General features: G+C 42.8%; 1 protein-coding gene across 1 annotated transcript in view; it reads right to left on the minus strand.

The window, feature by feature from the left end:
* adam12a (ADAM metallopeptidase domain 12a) overlaps positions 1–26,081 on the minus strand; it is an 81,165-nt gene that overhangs the window by 31,318 nt on the left and 23,766 nt on the right. The window contains exons 4-6 of the mRNA XM_084566856.1: positions 10,005–10,083; positions 6,808–6,884; positions 4,130–4,316 (exon numbers count right to left, since the gene is read on the minus strand). Coding sequence (XP_084422982.1) covers positions 4,130–4,316; positions 6,808–6,884; positions 10,005–10,083 — 343 coding nt within the window. The remainder of the gene's footprint in view (positions 1–4,129; positions 4,317–6,807; positions 6,885–10,004; positions 10,084–26,081) is intronic.

Consider the following 26,081-nt stretch of genomic DNA (forward strand, 5'->3'; position numbering starts at 1 on the left):
CATTCTTATTCAAGGGTTTCTGTTTTGGCAGAGCTTCATTAAGAAAATGAAACTGGCTCATGTGTGAATTAAAACAAAACTGAATCTATTGGAAAAGTTGGAAGCAAATGAATTATATTCAGTAAAGCTCCAGCCATCTGGGACTCTGCAGCTATAAGGACATTTTATTTATGTGGTCTGCATCTTTACCTTCAAGCACAAGGTCACCCCCGTCTCACTGCGATTCCATATTCTTCCCCTGACATAGCACTGTCCAGCAAGACAACAGTCAGCCCCCACGGTCAAGCTCTGCAATTTAGCTTAGGCTCGAATTCGGGCCGTTAACATGTAGCGTGTGCATGGGGTATTAAGGTTTGACAACTTGAGATGATACAGATTCGCAGGAGCTCATGCTGATGGATGATGTTCAGATCCAGCCAGCGAGACATCTTATCTCCACACCCTTCTCCACACCATGTCTTCATCCAGGGTCCCTCTGCCAACATACCACTTCATCTTTGGACCCTCAAGCGGTGCACGCTGGAGCTTATCAAAGCAGCAGCGCAAACCTTGCTGCCAATGTGTAACATGCTAAGATGAGCTTCCCTGCATGCCGCCAAGTTCAGCAAATCAGATTTGATATATATGCTCTTTGTCAGTGACAAGAAGTCTCACTCCTCCATTTCTTGAAATATTTTTTTACTTGCCATGTTAGGAGGGTATGGGACTTGATCATATGTGCAAAATAAAACCTCTAATGCAGGAGAATCCTTTCACACGGGTGTAAATCATGAATAATGCGCTTTCCTGTCATCTTTTCATCCCTCCGTTCCTCTTGGACGGGAACCTCCGCATTGTGCTTTTAAAGGGGAACTACTGTTTTTTACAACCTGGACCTTATTTCTGGCATAAAATACGGTCGTTTACTCACCCATATGGCTTTTGTGTAATTCGTATTCCTTCGGGAGATATTTAGATCTATGTATATTCATGTAGTGGGAGTGACTGGGGCACCGAAAGGCAGCCTCTAAATAACGCATTATCTGCAGCAAAACTCATTTATTTCACTAATATTTTGTTATCGTACGCTAGTGCTATTCCCCGTTGAGTCCGGAGTTAGCTGTTATCGTCATTCGGGGTCTGTATATTGACCTGGCTGAATATTTTTCTGACTCTGAGGTTGTGGACGAACCATAGCAGTAGCAAATTGTCAATCTGTAGGTCAATCTACAGACCCCGGATGATGATAACAGCTAACTCTGGACTCAAACGGGGAATAGCACTAGCGTACGATAACAAAATATTAGTGAAATGAACGAGTTTCACGGCAGATAATTCGTTATTTAGAGGCTGCGTTTCGGTGCCCCAGTCACTCCCACTACATGGATATACGCCGATCTAATTATCTCCCGAAGGAATACAAATTACACAAAAGTTATATGGGTGAGTAAACGACCGTATTTTATGCCAGAAATAAGGTCCAGGTTGTAAAAAACAGTAGTTCCCCTTTAAGGAGCTGATCATTTGCGGCGAATCTCTAAACGCTCAAGACAATGGCTGCGGCTGAAGCCAGCACTATAATCATCTACAGAAATCAAGCGGTATAATAAAACATCAGAAAAAAATAAAAATTAAATACCCTGTGAAGGAGTGCAAATAATGGGAAAGAACAGGATGTTTTAGGCCAACATGTGTCTGGCCTGTGTCCTAAATTGATCTCAACGTGCCTTTAAAGAAATGATTGCAAAATTAAAAAATCTGTTTTAAACTAAACGGAAAGTCCCTCATATTTATAGTCCATCACGATTGTACGATGTTAGTTTAGTCCTTGCACTTGTGTTTTAACTTTTACAAAATCTACAGTATATTTGTTTGTGGTAGTCGGGTAAACCAGCCATGTTTGTTCACTCCTGCCTTTCGTCAACGAGTAAGATAGGCATCACTGAAGTCATGTGTTTTTTTTACTTATCAATGCTCCTCATCTTTAAAGCCAAATCCCCTCTAAGGTTCAAGGCGCCCCCAGTGCCATGCATGGCCCATATGATTTATCTCTACGCTCAGTGGTCCAGGCAAGGGAGTGAGCGTGGAGTGGGATGGGGTGGGGGATGCTTAGAAGCAATCTGTTTAATTCTGGATGGACAGGTCCTGACATACAGGCCCGCAATCTGATCTCGTGTTCACAGCAAGAGCTGCCACTTAACGGGCGATGTACTTTCCACAGGCGTTCATCAACCCCCGCTCTCCATACACTCCAGAGCGCTAATGGACGCTGTTAGATCAGTTGGACGGAACGAGTGAATAATTCAGCAAGAAAAAAGAATATATAGCGGGCCACTTACCAATATCTACATTACAAATCATCACGGTAAAGAGGGTTGGGGCGAGCGATTATTTTTTATATATATTCTTCTTATGAATGCAGGCTTCAAGAAGACATTTTTCACTTGGTGGCTGGTTGACGCACAATTTCTGGGCTTCAAATCCTTCACAGAGCGCAGTGGAATAAAAATACATATAAGTGTCAAAAAAAACAAAAAAAAACAGAGGTAAGACGCTAAACCCCGTTCAAACTGAAGCTTCTTCAGTCCACAGAAGTTGAGTTTTATCGAGTAGGATTAAAATTTCCCGTGAGGGGGACCGTGGTATCCACAGCAGCTCCATGTCTTCCACCATACTAATGCGGCTGTATTGACAATGTATATATCAATCATCAATGTCAACACCGTCAATTTGCACAATACATCTAAGGGGTAATTGGTTATACTCATTGAAGGGTTTCAAGTGAGTTTATGAATTTACTTTCAGGTGCCCGTGATCAAGGTTTGACCAATGCCACCTGTTGAAGACCTAGTGAATTTAAAAAAGGGTTTCATAACTTACATTAAAGGCTATAGGTTCTTGATCAGTTTGGAACCGAGTGAATTTGGAGGCCAGGTCAATACCTTGTGCTGTTTTTCATGTTTTTTGAGTTGTCCCTAAACCGTTTTTGTGTGTGTGTCTGTGTCAGGCTGCATCCTGCTGGGGACGGCTGCTGCCATCAAGGAGTGTCATTGCTATGGGGTGGGGGTGCCTGGTCTGGTCTAGGTGGGTGCTACATGTCTAAGTAACATCCATGTGAATGCCAGGTCCAAAAGTTTCCCAGCAGAACATGCGATTATCACAAGATGCTCAATATTACTTACTTATCCTGTCAGTGGTTTTTAATGTTGTGGCTGATCGATGCAGAGGGCCGAGGTCGGCATCTCGGAGGATAATTTTTAAACCTCTGTCCTATTTTTATGCCTTTTCGGACATAAATAATAAAAATGTTTGTGATGGGTCCAACACTGAGGGAGAACACTATATCCAGCTACTGCCAAACAGCTGCAACGTAATCAAGTGGCGAGACAAAGATAAGCGTGTCTAACGTGTAACAGAAGCCTCGCTCATTGAGGAGTCTCGCCATGAAATCTCTTGGGATGTTAGTTGTTAGTTAAACAGAGCCATTCGGAAAAAAGAGCGTAGTAAGGTTACAGAGTGGGAGTACACAAAGCTAATCTTACTGAAATCTAAAAGATTGGTTTGTGCTTGAGCAGATCTGAATAGCGTACACTATTCATTGACATGAAATGAATGAAACAGCCCTGCCCGGGTAATGCGCCTTGCAGACCATCGTGTTTGGGGACCAGTTGTAACTGGATGACTACCATTAATAAAATAGGAGGAGAGATCCGACGCTAAATCACTTTTCCCTGAATAAAAATGCTGTTCAAAGGGCGGAGAAACCTGCTGCAGAATTTTATCGGCTAAAATTTTTTTGTGGCATCAGCATACACAAATGCATAGTAGGATAAATCCAAAAACAAACCAAAAAAATGCACTGTTTAATTACACTGCAGCTATTTTGCAGATCCAGATGAATTGTCCTCGATCAATACTGGACTGATTCTAAACATTTCTGTCCCTATTAACAATTTACACCCAAGAAGATAAATAGCACCAGAATTATTCTTTAAGATCCTAACCATGATGCACGATGTTGTACTGAAAGAAAAGTAAGACACAAAAGAAGAAGTCTTCTCTTAAAGAAAAGTATATATTTTAATTGCATTGTAAATATAGACTCTTTACTTGATGCTGTAGGTGAAATGTAGACAGTTTAAGCCCTTACCCTGGTGCTGAAGGCCCTGAACGGACTGCTGTCTTCGTGTGCAGTGGGATAGGAGATGTTGAAACCATGGCCACAGCTGCCAGGAGTGAAATTGAGGTGTTCAGCTGAGTAGATCCAGTGAGTCCCATTAGAGTGATCAGCACATGGTTCCAGTACATATGATCTCCCTCCAAGAGATATAAAACCCCTGCGAAAAGAGGAAGAGGTTCTCAGGGGTATGAAGTGTAGTTTATGAGTCTTAAAAACAAACAAAAAAACAAAAAACTGAAAATAATTAGCAGCAACAACCGAGAATGTGGATTTAAAATTGGCTGAGTGAAAAAGGAGGTTCTCATTTGTAATGAGTGTACCCATCACCCATGGCAACTAACATTTATTATTTTCCCAGTGATGCAGCCTTTTTCTTCTTCTTCAACTTTTCTCACGCCTTTTGACAGAAATCTCAGTGATTAAAACCGACATTCTCATGGAGTTAAGAGTGGATAAAACTGTGAGATTCTCTTAAACATTGCACAACATTCACATGAACTCCCACTAAATCACCCCCACAAGCCTGAGCGCTGCCAACCCAAACCAGGCGCTATTTGTCTCAGAGAGCAGGTCAAACAATGTTTAGTTCGCCATCAAAAAAAAAAAAACCTCTGCTGATCTGTCCTTGTGCAATAAATTAATCTTCTGAAATAAATAAATACTAAGACAAACGGGCAAATCATTCTGCAGAGGGTGTACGTAGACTTTTGGCTGTTTCAGGGAAACATTCCTGATGGTGTCCAATGAAATCACTCCAATCATTTCTCCTCTTTGACAGTTACAAACCAACTGCTTCCAATACTGACATTTCTCTTGCCTGAAGCCGTACAGTTTAACAAATTTTTATGGTGTCATCTTAACCCTAACCCTAACCCTAACCCTTCCTCAACATACGTAGCACAATTCACTGACTCATGCTCTACTAACCAGAGAAGGTTTAAGCAAACTGGTCAGCCATAATCTGAAACATCAAAACAAAGGCAAAGAAACAATCTATCTATTGCAAAAAGATTAGCCAGGAAGTTGTGACTGACTGAAAAGGATGAGTTTATAGTCTTGCAGCAGATCCAGTTGCTATGTTGTGACCTACACTACTGACCTAAGCAGTTGCAAGGATTTGCACTTGCAATTCCACTGGTAGGTTGGCATCGTTCTGTAATTACACCACTAAAATGGTACTTGGTGGCAAGTCAGATGTGTTGAGTTTCTCTGTGTACTTCAGCCAATGGTGATTGGAACTAAGCTGCTCATGGTGGAGTTGGACCAAACCTGATAATTAACAGTTTTTTTAGTTTTACTGAAATTACTGCAATGCAGAAAAAAGGAAAGACAGAGATTTTCCATGCTCGTCCAGCCACTGAGAGAATTTGGACAAGGAAATGCTTTTTGGACTTATCGCAGCTGTTGCCGTCTGCACCACCACGATGTGCGGTTACATTTCTGGGGAGGTGCACACGCAACTAGATCTGACGCAGAGAGTGAAGGCATAAATTTAGCTTTGGACCTGACAGCTGTGACATTTGACTCAGTTGAGACACGACAGAATCAAAACAATCAAGTCTCAAGTGTTCGCGTGGTAATATCCTAGAACAGCTACTGCCTAGTGGTTGTATGCCAACCTAGTCAAGCGCCAGTTTACACCCTTCTCTGTCCAGAAACGTATGTACTTGCATTAAAGGTAGGGCTGGGCCATATCCAGTCATATCCCGATAGATTTAGGCTCCCGATATTGAGCTTTTTCGGGTCGTGGATGGCTTGTGACTGGGGCTTCTGCAGCCCACAGTTTCACACACTCTTCGTACTGCAGTTTGTGCCACTGTTTTATGTGGTGAAAACGATTTGTAGTGCTTCCACGGCTGTAACTTGTTTATGGCACTCAATACATATAACCAGGGGTCGCGTTAACCGAATATTTTCCGTCACTGACCGTTTTTTTTAAAACTGTGACGGGAAAATCTGAAGGCCATCTGTCATTTTGACAGATTGCAATTCACACCCCTCACCACTTGGTGGCGAGTGACTTTATTAATTGGCTCTTGTCTCTAATCACAGTTTGCATTCCAAACATCGCGGAACTTTTATCAGTGCACGATTTCCTGGTACACCGGTTACACTGATGCACACGTCAGAGCTCGGCTAACCATAGACATATAACAGCTACCAAAATGGAGGAATCGGATGAAAGCGTGTTGCTAGGACTGATGAGTTTTTGTGCAAATTGTGCAAAATAATAGAGTTTGCATACCACCGAAGCACTTCAACCCTACGGTACCTCTTTCTCTCATTTGTGTGAAATTTTGTCATAATAAGTATAAGGATTCTTTAAATATGTCGGAAAAATGTGTTTTGCGAGGTCACAGTGACCTTTAACGACAGATTTCTATACCTTCAGCCACAGTTATTGCAGAACCAGGCTGATTGTAATATTTAGTTACTAGGTCTGAACATTGAAAGATTGTGGTCTTAACAAAAGACTTGTAGTTGTACCAAAATTCTCTTCAATAACAAGAGATTTTAGCTGACATAGACTTGTCCCAAAAGACACATCTGGTATTACTGCATTAATTCCACCAAGTACAGGGACAGCCAGGCTTTACAACAGCAGCATGACCCTGAATAAAATGGAAAACAGCCTCTGACATACTTACTTGATCCCAGCACAAGTACTGAGGCTGACATCTGAGTTGACATGACCCTCCACTTCGCCGTGATAGTAGCAATTTGCCTGTGGGAGCACAAATCAAAAGATTTAAAATTCAGAACAGGAAGAATTGGGTGAGTGTAGAGCAAAATACGAGCACAGTTCAGCCGCATCAGTTCCAGGTCAAATCTGTGAAATATGGATAAATTAACTATAAGGGAAGCAGACTTTAGCCAGCTGAGCAGAAGCCATTCCCGCCCATCACCACGGGCTAATGATGGCTGAAATATGAGTTCACATTTCCCAGCGCTGGCTTTGCTTTCCCAGGTACCCTCTTTCATGGACCACCTGTCAAGCTGCAGCGGGGAGTGAAGAAAGCGAGTCAGGCTCGTGTTTATTGAACGAGGCCTGGCAGCAAGAGGGCGGGGAGGAAGTGTCTGGTTTAGAGTGAAAACAGGCCTTCTGCTACAGTTAGCCCTCGCTCAGGTGAGGTCCGACCAGCAGCCTCTCAGCCACCTTGTCTTGGAAAGCAAGGAAATGTGAGTTTTCCACTCCACATTGAGTGCCTCTAAATATAGTGTGCAGGCAGTAAATTTAAATGTCTGGCCTCCTTCAGGGTGGCTAACCTCCAGAGGTTGTTGATTTTGTCCAATGTCTCAACACGCTTCTTGCTTAATCTTGCACCACAGCACTTTTTTTACTGTGATTTCGTAACGTTACGGTTTTCTCACTTCTGAGACAAGCTATTTAACACTGTTAAAAATCCCTTTGTTTGATCAACTTTGGTCAAACTTATGAATCAAGTTAAAATAGCTGCATTTATGAATATTCTTAAGGTGTAAAATGGACTGAGTGATTGAAAATGTGAGAAAAAAAACACAACGCACTTAGCACCTTACATGTTTCATTGCCTCACCAATGAATTAATAGCAAGAAACACCGCTTTGACTTAATGCAAATGCAAGTTGTTCTGCAGCATTTAAAGTGCCCAAAAAAAATAAATCTTTCCCGTTTGATAATGAAAGAGCCGAGAAGAGATATTTGACACGAGATTCAAAGAAGTGGACTCTTGAAAGCTTTGGACACTTTCTGGCCGTGTACTAAACGAGAACAATCCATTACAGTGGGGGGAGAAAAAAAAGAAAAGGTACAAAGACGGAACAGCACATTAGATGAAATATGAAATTTTAGTTTGGTGCGGAGGAGCGGTGCTGGATTTAGTACACTGAGTTAATGCTACCACCTCATGTTTCTTTGATGAGATCATGACGGCGGTGATGCATCGATATAAGGGATATGAATAGACGATTTGTTTCTAAGGTTTCTGCGGAAAGAAATGAGAAAGGAAAGTGCTTATGCATTCATATGTGTGTAGGAGATTAATAACTAATACTCGGATTATTGTGGAAGGCGACTCTGGGTGTGAAAGTTACCATTGTTTATTATGAGTATGCATTTATTATTTTATATTAATATCCATGGAAGTGATTCATATTCCCAATAGATAGCTTTTGTTACAGCACATGGTACTTATTTATCGTAATGTATGTGCAATTGTGGATTTAGTGAAAACAGCCGAGAGTGTTAAAGAGATAGAGGGAACGGAGGGAGGGCTGACTCATGCTGAAGTCGCTCCCAGCAGTACCTTGCCTTTTGACACAGAACTGAACCCGCAAGATCCCTTGCCCAGATCACTATATCAGTCTCCTCCCTGCCGGCAGGACAAATAAATTAAAGGATCAGTCTCAAAAGATCTGGTTGTTTCCAGTAAAAAGATCCTCCCATGAAGAGCTGGCTGTGGCCAAGAGAGAGGAATGAGAGGAGGAACGGAGGTCTAAAGATCTCCTTATGTTGTAGTCTGTTAATCACCTAGGTGCTACAGAGAAACTTTGAAGCAAAATGGTTCCTCCGCATGTGAGGATGAGACGTTTTATATAATTTCAATTCGAATAATCAATTTGAAGTGCTTTGTCTGTCATTGTTATCTCTTAATAAACATTACATGTCCTCAATTATTTATGAAATATCTGTGGCTATTGTGCATCTCAGGATCCACCCTGAGCTGAGATGCTATAACTCCTTCATTGTCTTTATGCTCTGAAAAAGAGGCCGTTATTATGAGCTGGCCAAGCCCCACCAGTGATGGCCCAGCTCTGGTGTGACAGCAATCTCAAGTGGAAAATATCGTTCATTTTATTGTGTGGGTTTGGACAATATTGAATTACATTAATCTCCTCTCTTGTGCTATAAATCGGCTAGGCGTTCTGTACACTGCCCTCAAAGACTGTCGATTGTTATGCTTTCTTGGGATATTTGGCGTTTAATTGCTTTCCAAACTGCGGATGATGAAATCCCTGAAATGAGGCAAACGCTCCATATGGTTCAGCCGCGTCAAACTCATTCATTACGGTAAACTTCATATTATAATAGCCATTTCTTTCCCCCCCCGAACCTCAAAATAGATATGCTCCATTTGTGGGATATATATGGATCAGCGGAAGATGTGTTTTCAAAGAGAAGTTTTAAAAGCATAGGCTCATAAGCTTAGGAGCAGCATTTATCACAGAAATAAAGCAGATATAAGGAAGAATAATATAATACATGAAGCAAGTGGAGCTGAATTTGCCCCCAAAACAAATTTTCTATGTTAACCCTGTTCATCAATCTTGATTTGATGTTGATGAAAAATTTGATAGACGTCACAGATGTATTTTAGGGAAATGTGCTATCTCTTTATGAGGCCCATAAATGTAATAATAGGTGCTGAATATTTCACAGTGTGACGTCGGAAGTGCACTTAGATGTTCTCTAACTCAATATTTTCCTGCAGACCTGCGTAACAGACCATTTTTGAAGATGGTTTTAAGCTTATACATTATAAAGGACTCGCTTCCTAAAACTGAGCCTATTCACTGACCTCTGTCTGCCTTTTAGTTCATAAAATATGAATCTGTGGGCTCAAAATAGGTTTGCTCACCTACACAACCTTCCTTATGTGGAGGTGATGTTTTAAAAGTGGGTTTAACTGCAACATCACTTTTTCTTTGCAGACCCAAATATTAGTAGGACCCGTCCAGAGGAAGAGTGTCACAAAAGGCCAATGTTTGTAAGAGCTGCTGGGTAGGTAATACAGAATAAAACATAAAAAAAAGTCCAAGACCATCCGTTTACTGTGTCACCTTAAATAAAAAAACAGAAACTTACCGTGAAGTTGTGAAGGCCTGTCACGGCAGTGCCATCGTCCAGGTAATGGGTTTCAGTATAGTTACTTGCAAACAGCCCCCTAGAGAGGATAAACAAAGACGGAAAATGGTCAGGAGTGACCCTAAGGGCCTTCGTCCAAAAAAAGAAAATCAATCACAATGTCTTCAGCCATTCCATCCAAGCTAGACCTGCGGAGGAAGATAAACAGTCTGATGCAATTTAAATATTTTCTTTCTTAGACTAACATGAATTGAACGAAGCACAAAGAAAGAAAACTGATTAAAACCAGGCTGCAGTGATTCTTTCTTAGAAACCCCTTAAATGCACCATGCAGAACCACTCAATATAAATCTATAACTTGTCCCATGTGATAGAATTGAATGAAAATTAGCTTGCACATCTTAAAATAGCAAACAGTGTAGAGACTTAGTATTTAGTTAGTCTGGCATTGTCATGGTTTTTGGCGAGCCAGCCAGTAGAGTTCTCAGAGACCTGGAGATGTGGGTGGACCACAAGACCCTGGAGACCTGATCCACCCAGAAGTCATTGTGGGAAAGCAAAAACAACGAGGTAAGCAAAGACAACACTTTCTGGAAGTGCTATTAGCATTTAGCTCAAAGAAGCACTGTCTTGCAGGTGGCAATGTTGTAGGATTTTTGCTATATTCAGTTTGAACTACAAATGTTCGAAACAAAGCAAAATATTTGGTTTTGAGGGGGTTTGTGGTCTGGCGGTCATTGCTGGAATCCACTAGAACCATTGTCTAAGTGCTCCATGAAACAGCAACATGCAAACCTTTCAGGCTGCTGGCCAACAGTGGACAATTATGGTACACCAAATAACCTCTGAGTTGTGTTTTCCTGTGATGTCCTGTCACTGCAAAGACAAAAACCTCTATACCATGACAGTGTATGTACTTAACTGCCTTTCTCGGCAACAGAGCTGCACTTTTCTCTGGAGGAGTGAAGGACGCTCAGCTGGAGGGACAGTAAATCAACAGCAGAAAGAAATCAACAAATGATCCGGAAAAGCTACGGGTTGATTATTACAGCATGTGTGTTTGTGTGCACGGTTTGTGCAAGCAAGAATGACAGTAACTTTCCTTTTTGTGTCCGTGTACTGTACAAACAGCGAGCACATGTACATTATACACAATAGGACATCAGCAGATGGCTGACTGGTGCAAATCCACAGCAGAGGAACAAACCTCAGCAGGCAGCTGGATTCTCTTACTGACCTCACCGCTGACAACCCAGCTGGGAGTTTCAGCTGTAACAACCCGGGGAGGGGGGTTATTTTGTTTGGGAGCTGTCAGCATGAGACACAATGCTTCCCCTCCCTCCAGTCCTCTACAGAGCCAAAGAGCTGGTAATAATCATTGGATCAAAGCGAGGCCAAAAAGTGGAGAGAGCCAAATAAAATGATGTGTTTCTTCAGTCTTAATTAGGTCTGCTCTCTCTCGGCTGGACACAGAGATTCAACATCTGCCCACAATAGACAATCCAGTGTGGTGAGTGTGTGTCTGCATCACTGCTTGCCTTTTAGAGCGTGGGCACCCATGTGTCATCCATATGCTACTTTCTTGTGGCCGTCACCGAACGAGCATGAAGGGTTTAGTGTCTCCTTCAAGGACACAGAGAGAAAGACGCAGGGATAAAAACCTATAAAATTTCAGTCCCTGCAGGGAGTCTGATCAAATCTTAGTGGATTACAGGAAATATATTAAGCAAGGTCACAAATCTCTTTACCAGAGTTTTTTTGCTTTCGAGGCAGCACCTCAGCTCATTTCAGCTGACTCTTCCAAAGACTGAGGCTGCTTGACTACACCAGCAAGGACAGTCTTCAAAAGAGGTCTTGCTCACAGTTCCATTTAGATATACAGTAGATTGATTCAAGTTAATGGGCATTTGACTAAAAAAAAGGTAACTCAGCAACTCTCTGTCCCATGAATTGCACATTAGCAGTTCAGCTAAACTATTGAACAGTTTATGGTATGAATGAAAAACAGCTGACATAAACTGATGTTCATAAAACTGGAATGATGGCAAAGATGGAATGAAAGCAAAAAGGTTTACTGCATGAACAAGGACTATGGATTACTTGTCCCTCATCACTGAGAGTGAAAGAACAATAAAGGTATTTTTAATGGCAACCACAAACAAGAGGAATAATTAGTAGGGATGCACCGAAAATTTTCAGCCGAAAACCGAAAATGCACTTTTGGGCCATTTTCGGCCGAAAATTGCTGCGGTTGTTGCTTGCATCATCACAACATCCTGTTTCGGCCGCGTTGTTTCGGCGATAAATTCTTGGCCGAAAATTGCTGCGGTTGTTGCTTGCATCATCACAACATCTTGTTTCGGCCGTGTTGTTTCGGCAGTGTTGTTTCGGCGAAAAATTCTTGGCAGAAAATTGCTGCGGTTGTTGCTTGCACCATCATAACATCCTGTTTCAGCCGTGTTGTTTCGGCCGTGTTGTTTCGGCGATAAATTCTTGGCCGAAAATTACTGCGGTTGTTGCTTGCATCATCACAACATCCTGTTTCGGCTGTGTTGTTTCGGTGATAAATTCTTGGCCGAAAATGGCCCGAAAGTGCATTTTCGGTTTTCGGCCGAAAAATTTCGGTGCATCACTAATAATTACAAGCGAAATCTGTTTCAGCATGAGCATGTGAATGTTGTTTTAAGGCCAACTTAAAAACCTATCCAAACGTACCAGAACATAATGAAATAAAAAAAAAAAGAGAACACAAAAGAAAACACGAATGCCATTTGCGGCAGTGAGTCATCAAAGTGCAGAAACACATCTTCCACTGCGTGTCACCCAGCTGACAACACTTACGGGCGCAGCTCATCCGTGCCGAGCAACGAACCACCAGCCAGCTACATCATGTGTCTAATTCCACAAGCCGCTCGCCTCGCAAGGCTGCAGCAGCTCACTGTTTATCAATCAGTGGGAAGTTAATGAGGCATAGGAAAGGGAGGGGGCGGAGGGTCGTGTCCCCCACATTTAAAATGCATTACCCACAGGACGGGCCTCGAGCGGGGCTCTGTCTGACTGACAGGGAGGTGGCACTGGGAGGAGAGGCACTATAAGTCAACAATGTTATGGCTATTAAAGCCACAGATTCGGTCCGATAGTGTAGGCAGCCTGACACCAACAACAACCACGAAAGCTGCAAATGTGACACAAGATAAAGTATCTCACCGAGTTTGTGCAAGTGCTGCACAATACAATACACTGAAAACCGAGGATTATTTGTTAACTTCTCTGCATCTGTTAGACAGGTACACACAGTTTCATTGTTTACATCTTGTCATTCTGCCTCCAGAAGAACTTTCTGAAAGAAAATATATTAGGTGAGGGAAGTGGCGGATTTGCTTGTCAGTGGATTTGACAAAGCAGACAGAATGACAATGAAATCACTTCAAGCTAATCCTGAATGGCGACAACTAAATGTCACTTCTGTTCTTCCCGCATTAAATTGTCATATTTGTCCTGCTGTATCTCTGTTCGGCATTGTCAGCCACTTCTTGTCCGTCTTTGTACGGGCAAACACCAGGATTTAAACTAAGCCTTATCTAAATGGAATATATTCACAAAGAGAAATAAATGTCAGGGCTATCTGTTCAAACACACTCCCTGTTGTGAATGCTCTAATGGCGAAAACACGGCCGGGCTAACCCCGGGAAATCTATCTTTTTCTTCTATTCATCACGGAATATCGTTTTGCATGTGGTCTTCATTGTTAGTGTTTGTTCTGCTCATACGCGAGGGGTGTAAATGGAGAGGAGTGCGACATATATTAACTGAAACAGGCTTGATTAATTGGAGAATAAGAGTCTAATCAGTCAACAGCAAGAGGGGAGTCTCGTTTGCAGGTGATTGATGAAAATGACCCAAAGAGAAAGGTCCTGAATGTCAAATAGTCCACCTGGCAATCATGCAGGAGAAAGTGTTTTTGAGCCTTTATATGCTAATTAAATAGCAGTTTTCTGTCTGCATTAACGAAACGCGATTGAACGGCATTTATGGTAATACCCAAATACAGACGTAAGCAGGCACAAAGAGAGTCGAGCTGAATTCATGCACAAACTGCAAGAACACATTCTGAGCAGCAAAGAGGAAAGTTTAAACTGTTTGGGACACTTTTGATCAAATTTTGAAGGAACGACAAACAATTGCAGAATTCATTGTGTGACTACAGTCAGAGAGGAAAAAGAAACAATACTGTGAGAAAGAAAGGTTTCCCTGCAAAACTGGTATCAGGTGTCTTAAAGACAAAGAAGTAAAGTTACACAATAGTAGAGCAAAGGTATTTGCATGAAAGTGGATTGTTGTTACTTTTGTTGGCTAGCAAAAAATTGCCTAAAAGCTGGAGTGTGGTGGGATGCAATACCAACAAGGTAATGAACCCAGAGGTTTTATTAAACTGCCGAATCGGAAAACTGAGAGCAAGAGACAATATGGATGCAGGCAATAAGACGTGAAGCATCACAGCAAAGAACGGGCAAAACGGTGGGATCCCGACACTCACTATGTCTATGTGTGCAGAAAGCATTTTGTCACGAGTCGAATATATTAATGTCAGTTTTAGTCCTACTCCTCGGATGGTCTCATTCCCCCAAGTTGGGAAGTTGCTTCTCCGACTTTGCCGTGTTTCATGTGCTCCGAAGTTGCAATGTGGAAGCAACATGGATGCAAGTGGTATTTCTTTGCCTGAAGCACTTAAACAAGACATTCGTAGCTGTTCCTAGCTCTTGCAAGACAACAAAGAACAAAGGAAATGGATGATGTATGATTTCAAACATATGCATGCCATAAAAACATCTGTATTTGCTTGTTAGGCGCATTTGAGGGATGGATAGGGAGCTTGCAAGTGACAGAACCGTAACACGCGCCAAGTTTAGATTATGGTTACTCACATCCGCCATGTTACTGCATATATACATGTATAGCATCAACAGCTCCACAAGTTGTGCACCACAATGTTCTTGGACTTTCTGAGTGGTTGTTTCAGAATGCACAATTGACTTTTAGTGCGGTGCCTTTTTGCTATTCAGTTTGTTTCGGTTTTACTTCTGGTCTTTGACTTTTCCCGCCCCTTTGATTACACCCAACTGTCTTGCCTTGTGTGTTTTGTTTCGCGATTAGTTCTGCATGTGTGTGTGTATATAGTCCTTCCTCACTCTTTGTCTCTTGTCAGTTGTTCTGTTCAATTACTCTGGATGTACCTGTTGTGCTTTTCAGCTATTTCCTGTGTTCCTCTGCTTCTCATGCCTTTTGACTCCCTTTGGTTTTTGGATTACTTCGCTTCCTCTGCTGGATTATCTTTTGTAGATTGGAACGTTTGTTGGACTTGTGTTGTTGGACTGCAGTGCTTCTTGTTATCTTTTTAGTGAGTTCCAATAAACGGGTTTCGTTTTCTTTTCCTGGCTTCTCCCTCGTCTTGCAATTGGGTGCTCCCCTTCTCCTCGTTGCACGTCTTGACAGCTGCGACCACTGCACTGCAGCCTTCATTACCATTGTCGGAACACAAGCTGGATCTGGACTCAAAGGCTCCTCATTAAGCTTAGACAACCTAATAAGGGATCTCTGGATAAATCCTGGAGTTAACTATGATAAATGGGATGCTAAGTCTCCGAAGAGCAAGTAGCTCTCTACCGTATTCTAACGGAAAGTTATTTAGAACAGATGTCAAGATAAACATTTAGAGCAGATGAAATCATCATCAAAGAAACACGGTTCTCGTAAAACTTAATCAAGGAGTTCCAATTAGTACATTACATTTCAACTGGGAGACTCGTGAGGCAATGTGGTAGTAATAACGTCCCTCTGCTTTTATGTGGCAAGTGGCAAGAACCCAGTTTCGCTTGGAAAAAGCGAAGGGAAAAGTGGGATTCTGCGCATGAAAACCTACAGTAGTGCAGAAAAACCATCCGAGCCAAAAAAACAACCAAAAAAAAAACCTTGTCCCAGTGTTAGAAACAGGTTTTTTCCAAGAGCGAGAGGGAAGAGGGCCAGTCGTTCTGGCTGTGATCTGTCTGACATCAGGCAGAGTTGCGGGCCAGTGCCAAGTAGAGCAGGGAAGCAGAATTCCCCCTGCTTACCCTGCGCTCAATGCAACTCCCAGTCTTCATGAAGCATGTCATGAACAGAACCGCTAGAGCATGCCAGCCAATGACTCCTGCAAAAGGAGGAGTGAGGAAGGGGAAAGCAGATGGTTTTGACTTTATTTATATAGGCTGCCATGTTCAGTAGCGAGCTGACATGCAGCTCGGTGGCGCCCTTGGCTTCAAAACCAAACACTCCTGCGGCGGCAAACACGGCAAATAGAAATACAAAGTTTTACACTGATAAGGTCTTTATGGTGGTTTCAACTCATAACAGCCTCATTATAATTCTATACACTTGTGTGGCATCGCGGAGTGGTTAATTGGTCAGCAGGATGGTCAAACAGAATAGCCATTAGCAGCTGTGGCACGCAATTATTGCAGTCACTGTCACCGAGAGATTGATGTGGTTAAGCGCAGGCATGCCCCGTGAAATCAATAAAGTGTCATCCATGAGCAATGTCTGCATGATGGATTACTCCACAGGATCCCAATTACAGCGACGGGGTGATGAATACCACCACAACAATGGATAAGATAATTGGAATTAGGACAGAGATGCAACACTAATCTTTGACAAAGTGTGACAGTAGCAATGCAGACCAAACCCGAGATCCACAAGTCTGTTCGTAAACGTAGAAAAGGTATTCTCAGTGCAAAATGTGCCTTGTTTCTCATGCAGTTAGAGGCTAGAATAAGAAGCTAGCCCTCTGTACATTTGCCTCATAGTATGCAGCTAAACACACACAAGGCGGTCACCAGACTAAGAAACAGAGAAAGCCCAAAGAGGGAACAGATAGACCTTGCATAACCAGGAATCATCTTGTGTGGACCAGTTGTTTAAAAGCTTAGAAACATTGTGTTTATGGTTTCCCATTAAGAGAGCTCTTGCAGTTGTGAGGATAATGACTCTCTAAGTGCTAAAGTGGGTAACACTGCTTTCCAAAAGGAGGTGTACGCATGGGGCATGTGGGGCCCCTTCCACTGTCTACATTTGCTTACCCTTCCTAAACTCGCCCCCAGTAATACAAATCTACTACAACAGCCACTGATTTAGCAACCTTTGCACTGAAAACAGCAAGCTTTCTTGGAGATTCGGATTCTAAAATAAAATGACAAGAACATTTGGTTCCGTTGGCAAATGCTTCCACGGAGAATATCTTTCTCGATGTTGGCTGTCCAACTGCGACGTTCTTGCATGATCCATTGTCAGGCGCAGTCGTTTTGCCACGTCTTTTCACTCTGGCGGGCGCCACGCGTCACCAATTTATCGATCCGTTCCACTTCCACGCTCGGGTTCACCGCAGCTGGTAAATCTTCTTTGGTTTCATCGATTGCAGTGAGCTTCTCTACAGTTAATGTCCAGGCAGGCTTCACGTCTAGGGCGCAGATTGTCATTTATATCAGTACTTTTACCGTTTTTGTGATTCTTTTGCAAAGAATTAGGTCATTTTAATGATAGCGCTCATCTAGAAATGGAAATCCCCAACACTTTTCTTCAAGCGCTGCAACCTGGGTTTTACGCCACCCAAGTTGATTGTGAATTCCTGCGTATCAGAATGATAAGGAGTGCAGCTAGACCTTTCTCCAGCGCTGTGGAGGTGTGTCAAGCTATGCAAGACTACAATATTAGAGTGAGGTAGAGGTGTTACAAAGCTTTTGGACAGGAAGTCAGAGTGGATGCACAAAAAAAGCAATTTCAATTGTAATCTAATAGAGAAAGAGAACCAAAGCATAACCACTAACGGACAACCACTCTCAAGCTTCAACTCAGACAAAGGCGGATGTTTTTTTACACCTTTTTTCTTCTTTGTTGTCACCTGATGACATGTACCATCACATCTCATCTGGCTCTCATTTGTTTCGCTTACACCACGGTGCCTGTCGCCCAAAGGTACACAATGCACGCGTTGAAATGGAACAAACGTTGCCCATGACAACAGTCACCCCGGCCGTTACGATCGCCCGCTCACTCGCGATTTACAACGAGGCGGGCCCCGTCTTATTTCTTCTGAGGAGACATAAACAGTCATTTTATTGCTAATGATATCACTGATCCCCAAGGGCCTGGGAAAAGTAATCACATGTGAGTAATTAAAGGCAGTCGATCTCCGCAGTGCAAACTTTAAATGCTGCACTTCGGGTCGAGAGAAATATGAAGCATTTCTGATTCCAATTAAAAAAAGCGATAACCATCAAGGACAAAAAAATAATAATAATTAACAAAAAAAAAACAAAAACATAAGGGGGATGTTTCTTCCCTCCAGCAAAGTCCAGTGACATTGTTATTTGAAACTAATTACTCCGGCTGCCAAAGCAGCAACCTTTCCAATCGCCTTTGTCGCTGTGGATTACTGGAGGGGAGATCCTTCATCCTCCTGCTTTCTACTCCTATCTGCCCGGGGGCTTCTGTTCCTCTGTGGTAGAAAGCGGGGCCCCTGCTCTGCCTCTTCATTTCCCCCAGGGCGGCATGCGGTTGCCGCGTCTGCGTGCAGGATTCTGGGATAGAGAGCGCGTCTCCGCTTGTGCGGCATGTGCTGGTAGCTCAGGACGATTTATACGCGTCTATGTGTGCACTCATGCATAGCTACGAACTGTGTTTTGTATTCCACGCCGAGCGAGCTCATGGCTTATAGATCATGCAACACATTCTTTTCTCTCAACGCTATCAGCAAACCGCAACACTCCCCCGGCTGATATCCTAAACCACTTAATCAACCCTCAGTGCATCCTGCATTGAAAGAAAAATCAGACAAGGAGTTTAATGTTTCTGCAAAACTCTGTGAAACAACATTTGAGAAGGGCCAGAAATTACAGTGAAACCTTTTCACTGAAACTACATTTCTACATTCATAGAAACAGAATGCCGAATTTAAATGTGTTTTTCTGCAATATCGTGGTAACCACAAACAAGATCTTGTTCGGCTTCTTTGTATTGAGGGGGAAATTGCAATCTCAAAACCCTGTGTGTAGATACCCCTACAAGAAAATGTCTGCTTTGTAATTTAGGTGAAACAACCCTTTAGACATATTTCGCTATTCATGCCCTGCAGCCTTTTGCAAAATCAGGGAAAATTAAACACCCACAGATGGAAATTGACTAAATTTAATACATATTTCCCTCTGTGGATTCAAGTGGAAACCAAAACCTTAATGTGCAGCTTTGAAAAATTAATTGCGTCATACAGTTTTTTTTATTTTTGCTTTGCTTTGTTTTATTTAGATTTATTTATTATGTGGGTTAAGGCTGAGAAGGAGAGGAGGTAACGCCAAGTCATTTTCAGGACGGGCCCGCGCGAATGCAGCAGCTTTCTGCACCCCCCCATTAATTCAAATGCTCTGCGAAGAACTGGCCCAAGGCCCGAAGCTTATGCATCTATATTCACCGCAGCCTTGTGCTTTAACTAATGAGCGACGAGGGGACTTCAAACAATCAAGCCTATCATTCTTTTCACGAGGTAAAAGTGCAAGGTAATAAAAAAAAAGCAGCATTTCAATTAATTAAACCTGTCGGTACTTGTACCCTCCCCACTATCCCTCTCCTGCCCCTCTTCCCCCTGCCTTTATTCCCTTAGGGAAATCAAACAATTAAGAGCTGAATACAAATGTACTCTCCCTCCCTTTGCCCCTCTGATTGTTTCGGTGAGGAAGATGTCCTCACTGCTTCTGGTAAGAGTCTGACTTTGATGTATTAAGGCAGGTTTGGTTACGCTTCCCGAGCCCCCGGTTTCCTTGAGGAGATGACTGACAAGAAGCAAAAGCCGCAAGATTAAAAGTTGGCGAAATAACAAAATGAATGCTTTAAATGAAATGAATATTTTGTAAAGTGCAAGGTCAAAGTATGATTTGTGATGAGTGTGGCCTCCAAGACAAGGAATTATTAAGCACTTTCAAACTGATTTCTGCAGTAGCCACCGACAAAACATTCTGCTGTGTCACGGACCTTAAAATCAGCTTTCAATACCAGTTCACCCTGTTTGTAAAGCCGGTGACCGATTATATAATAATGCACCGTCATCGATCATCCGCGAATGTAACTCCTCTTGTACCGCCGACGCACCCGTGGAAGTGGAACGCGATCGGCTTTCTCTAAGAGACTGGTTGCAAACATCACGCGGCGCATCAGAGCGTGCAGATGGAAACGCACAGCTGGGCCTCAATCATCATTTTTACAGCTCCGGTGACCCCGGCCGAGCACAAAGAAAAGGTGAGAGCAGCTGATCTGCCTCCGCATGCAAAACATCCATTCATTGATTTTCATCTGCATTTTGTGCCGGGAAGGTTTGCAGAAATTCTGGTCGGGAGTCACAATGAAATGCCTCAGATTGGATTTAATAATGAGAATTTTCATATTACATTATTTCAGTTAATGTATTGGATGTTCTGTAATGTCTTGAATGCAAATATATTGTTTTACCTCCCTCTATGTTGCTAAACCCCCACTAACTGTAGGAGGGATGTACAGTGTACATCAATCAGGCATAACATTATGACCACCTTCCTAATATCGTGCAGGTCTCCCTTGTGCCTCCAAAACAGTTGTGACTCATCAGAGAATGGACATGGGCCTTCTGAGGGTGTCCTGTGGTGTCTGGCAACAGGATGTTGTTGGTGGGGGCCTTTGAGATGAGGGGCCTCTGCGGATCATCCCACAGATACTTGATCAGTTTGGGATCTAGTGAATCTGGAGATCAGGTCAACACCTTCTGCTGTTCTTCATGTTTTTTGAGTTGTTCCTAAACTGTTTTTGTGTGTGGGCCTGTGTCAGGCTGCATCCTGCCATCAAGGAGTGTCATTGATATGGGGTGGTGGTACCTGGTCTGGTCTAGGTGGGTGCTACATGTCTAAGTAACATCCGCATGAATGAATGCCAGGTCCAAAAGTTTCAGCAGAACACTGAATTGATCACAAGATGGTCAACGTTATTCACTTCTCCTGTCAGTGGTCGTAATGTTAAGCCTGATCGGTGTATGTTTTAGTGCAAGTAGTGTGGTAGTAGTTTTGGTAGTAGAAGAAGAAGAAGTACTTGTTGTCTGTGTCATGTCTGCTTTAATGTAGCATGGGGGAGGGGGGCTGGGGGAAACAGCATTTCATACCTCTGTATGTTTTCATCAACATATTGCGGAAGTCCCAGCACGGAGCATGGATTGAATCTTTAACCTTTCAGTGTCCTCAGTGGCAGACATGTTCCTACATCAGTAACCAAGCGCGGCTTCCTGCTCAACCGATTGTGAATTTAAAACCTGCCCGTGACCCCTTCGCTTTATGATTTTAAGGAAACGGTGTCATGGAGTCGGACTTTGATTCCGTTGGGTCTCTTCACCCCACAGCAGTCCACAGCCTCTTTATCAAACCCTGGCAGCTCCTATTGTTGTTGGCAGCTCACTGCTGTCCTCAGTGCTGGAGGGATTAGGTGTGAGTGAGTGAGGAGGAGTACAGGGGCCAACCAGAGGAGACCCTACCGTGTTCTTTAACCCACCGGGGAATTAAAAGAAGTTGCTGACGACAAGAAAGTAAGTGCAGAGGGAGAGATGCGGAGGCTGGTATACAGGAGAGAGGGAGTGACTGCTTTCATAGTTTGACAAAGCAAAAACACCAGAAACCTCCGATCCACTCACACCACCTTCTTTAACTCCCTGTGTGTCCATCTCAGCAATGCGGGGCCTCAGAGTCATATCCTCAGTGACCAGTGGGAAGTGGAAACCAAAAGCATCTGCTTTCTGCATGACATGTATGCAGGGGAAGAGTCTGTGCTCCAGGTCCCTGACTTTCTCTGCACCATTTCCTTTTATCACTAAGTTAAATTTAGCGATGAAAGAGCCATCTGAACTCTAAACTCCTACACAGGTTTTCCCATTGAACCTTGTGCAGATCTCAAGCTTTAAATGAGTCAAAAGCAGCAACAGAAAATGGAAAAACTATGACAATGAAATCTCCGCTGGAGAGGTTCATCAGCAGAGGTGCTACTTGCTTGGGAAAAAAAACACAAGAGGGGAAACTGCCGTTGGTGTTTTTTTGCAGCGCTAGTCAACTGGAACGGATGCCGTTTTTGCTTCGCCTTCAGCATTCATTTTTCACAAGGACAGCGCTCTGCGTAAGCACGCGTAGGGCAGCAGAAGGGGGAAAACATCTCCCGGATCAGCCGAAACGAGACAGGCTTCCTTCAGCCCAAATCCGAGCGCCCTGACTGGTGACCACGCGCGGCTTCTTCGCTCAGTCAGCGACCCCACACACAAGTGAGGCCCGGTCATACGAAGGTCACCGGACTGTGGGAACGCACAGAACAGGATGGAGGACAAATCGACGAGCGAGCATTCCCTCCCGGCTGACATTGACTCACGCCGTAACTCCGGCAAAATCTATTTGTCCGTCTGTCAGAGGGAGGATGGAAGCCAGGACTACGAGTCTGGGCTGATTATCGTCACGGTCTTCAGACACAGAGGTCAAAAACTTTGGCTGCTTTTGTTTATTCTCTTTGGCACCCCCAGAGCCTTGAGAAAATGAGATTTCACTTGAATTTATGGAGAGTGTTTGCTTAAATGGGTGAAAGGCAAAAACTGTGAGCCAGAAAAAGACAGAAAAACTGAGAAAAAACGACAGAGAGGGCCTCGGCTAGCTGAGAAAAATACTAACTTTTGCACAACAGAATGCTCAATATATTTTAATAGGGCGGTTCAGACTTTAGCTACTGTTTACCGAGTGTAGAAACATGCATTATGCACACAAATCAAATATCTACAGACAGGGTTCATGTTTACGCTCCACTTTCATAGCTGCATTTCACAGGCGCCCAGAGGCATTCAGTTTTATTTTGTTGCTTATTTCCCCCATGTCTGCATAAAACAACAGTGGCATTATTGTAGGCATTTTGGGCAGAAAGCGTAGTTATAGATTCACGGTCTCCACGTTTGGTTATTGATATCACACATTATGAACAAATCCACGGCACGCTGAAACTGCAGAACTTTGATTTTTCCCTTATTTTCTAAGGGAACCAGAAAGACACTATTGTGGTTGAGTTAGACATGGAATAAAATAAATGGGAAGGGGGGGGGGGGGGGCGATCGTATTTTGGCGATCGTATTTCTCGTCACACATATGCGAGATAAAATAAAGAGTTGGATGCTTTATCAGTTTCCTGGAAAAGGTTCAAAATTACATTATACTCTCTTAAACGTTGGACAGCATTCACGTAAGTGTCTGAAAATGAAACACATGCCTTTATAATCGCCTCCGCTCATAACTTTTAATGCATTCTTATCCCAACAGAGGAACCGAAGCCTGTTTAAAAAGGCACGTTGGCATTTACAGGGTAAAATATAATGGGATATTGTTCAGGCTTTGAATTCTTAATTCTGAAATCTTGCATGCAAGGTTTAAGACCAAACAATGGAAGAAAGAGCTTTTAAGAAATGAGTCATAAAAAAACAGAATAAGCAGTCGATTTATTCCTAAATTTGACAATTTGTGGTGAGCATCTGTGGCTCTTGACTGTTTTCAGCCAACTGAGCGTTTTTTTAATCGGCAGTCGATAAAAACTGCTGCCACCAGCTGATATGGAGGGGTATTTCCTCTCACACAAGCACATAGCGTACCTACTAGTTGGCCAATGTCTGTCTTAGCATGAGTCTCAAAAGCATAGACTGTGTATAAAGATGGACACTCCTCAAAAGTGAAGCTAAAGCAAGTAGAGCTCCCCCTGGTGGCTGGCTGCAGTATAGGTCATAAGCTCCACCCCCTCTATGTTAGTGGGCGGGAACTGCGACAAACTAAAACACTAAAAAATAGGGATGTCCCGATCCGATCACGTGATCGGAAATCGGGGCCGATCACGTGGTTTCAGACTCGATCGGAATCGGACGTTACATCCCGATCAGGGATCGAATATATATATATATATTTATATTTATTCTCATTATTTTTTTTTATCAGATCTATAATATTTCAAAACAAATGGGAAAAATAACAGCTTAGTATTTGCTGTTATGTGGTGGTACAGAGTCAGACCGTCTCAACTCCACACAGAAACAACGTATGCGGCATGACGTCACTTTGCTGCGTGCTGTAAAGGAAGCAGAACACGGCAGCAACTTCAAGCTAGTGGCGCGAATATGTCTGCGGTGTGGAGATATTTTAAAGTTGATGAAAGAAATGTCGCGATTGTTGATATCATAGAAGGATAAAATAAAAAATCAGGGATATCCTTGATCTGTTTCTTCGCTGTTCTTCATTTTTTTTAATGTACTGTAGAAGTATCGGATCGGGACTCGGTATCGGCAGATACTCAAAATCAAATGACTCGGACTCGGACTCGGGGGCAAAAAAACCTGATCGGGACATCCCTACTAAAAAACACATCAAATTTTTTTTTTCAAGGATGGTTTCAGTCATTTCAGGTAGTTAATATAATGTTGATGCATGGTCAAGTGCCGTTTGTCTGGATAAGTTTCGTTTTGGTTAGTTATTTAGTTATACGATATAGAAACAGGATGTGACATAATGGCGACTACCAGTTGCCACGCCAACCACTCCATAAGGCAATCCTGCGGGACTGTGATAATTGTAAAATAAAATAAGTAAAGTGTATAATCCGACATTTCCTTGTAACTGGTGGAGGTAGAGCAGTGTTAATTAAACTAAAATGCGAGTGAGTCTGGCGGAAGAGAGGTCAGGTCATCGACATCGTGGCTCCACTCTCGGACCGTACAGCGCAGACTCTGGCTCCAAAGCTGCAAGATGGCGCCGCCCGTATCCTCGGCATAATAGCGTCAGTTTGGCCAATGCAAGGAAGTGGCGACGCATAGTCCATATTTACATACAGTCTATGGTCAAAATGCAACTTTTTGGCCCAGATACAGGCAACATGCGACGACGCCACAGTTGCTTATTTTGTGATACTGGTGAGTCTGGGCTTTAAAAGTATAACTGGATCGACTGGATAAAGTCTGGGATGGGTTTGATTGATTATTAAAAGAGAAAAGTAATGAAATGCATCCAGTAGTTGCAGAATATGCATCTTCAAATGCACATGCATTGTCGCTAAAAGCGCAAACATTAAACCCAGCTACTGTAAATTAAAACAATTATTGCAAATCGAGAGCATCTCAATTCTGACGGAGCTTTCACAACCTCTTTAGGGACGTAGTGAGTGATTGCTTGTCCTGCTGCTTTCTGCAGGTTTCAGTTGGCCGTGTGGTGAAGGGAGGAAGGCCCGTGGAATAGATCTACCGGCTGCAGCCCTGAGACCCCTGCGGTCTGTCTGGAAAACGGTTTAAGCTGGAGAGGAGAAGACCCTTATCACTTAAAAAAAAATAAAATAAATGGTGTTTAACAAACTTAGATAGCATAATCCTGTTTTTTTTTTTTTTTTTACTTTACCCTTCTAAATGCGTTTGATTGTTGTTCATAAGGATATATGAGCTGCATACAACTGAATGATGTGTGCAGAGTTCTACAGGAGGAATGTTACCCTTATATTCGAGTTCAAGACGATGAGATGTGAATTAGCTTGGAAGCCAATACTGGTGGAAATGCATCTTATGGGATGCAGGAAGGATATGGAAACTTGAAACTTCCACCATGTACACACTGGAAACGAACTTTTATTCTTTTAATAAGCTGAAGAAAAACTCTTGGAGACATTAAGAGGCGAGTATTCTTAAAAAAAAAAAAAAAAAAAAAGACGTCAGGAAACTTTAAGAGAAAACATGAGATGAGATGATTTCAGAGTGAATTAATCTAATTGACTACAGCTACGTCTGAGCAGAAAAAACTACATGAGAGAGAAAGTTACGTCAGGTAAATCGTTCCAGTTGTTGCACTCTGGGCTTTGAAGCGAGCTGACGGATGGTCATGTATGAAGAAACACAAACACGGGACGGTTTCCATGCATGTCAACGTTCTCCATCCTGAAAGGAGGGACGCGCCGTTCTGAGCCCTTTTCCACCGTAACCCTCCTTATTAA

This window comes from Chelon labrosus (genome assembly GCF_963514085.1).
Source record: "Chelon labrosus genome assembly, chromosome: 19".
Taxonomy (NCBI): domain Eukaryota; kingdom Metazoa; phylum Chordata; class Actinopteri; order Mugiliformes; family Mugilidae; genus Chelon; species Chelon labrosus.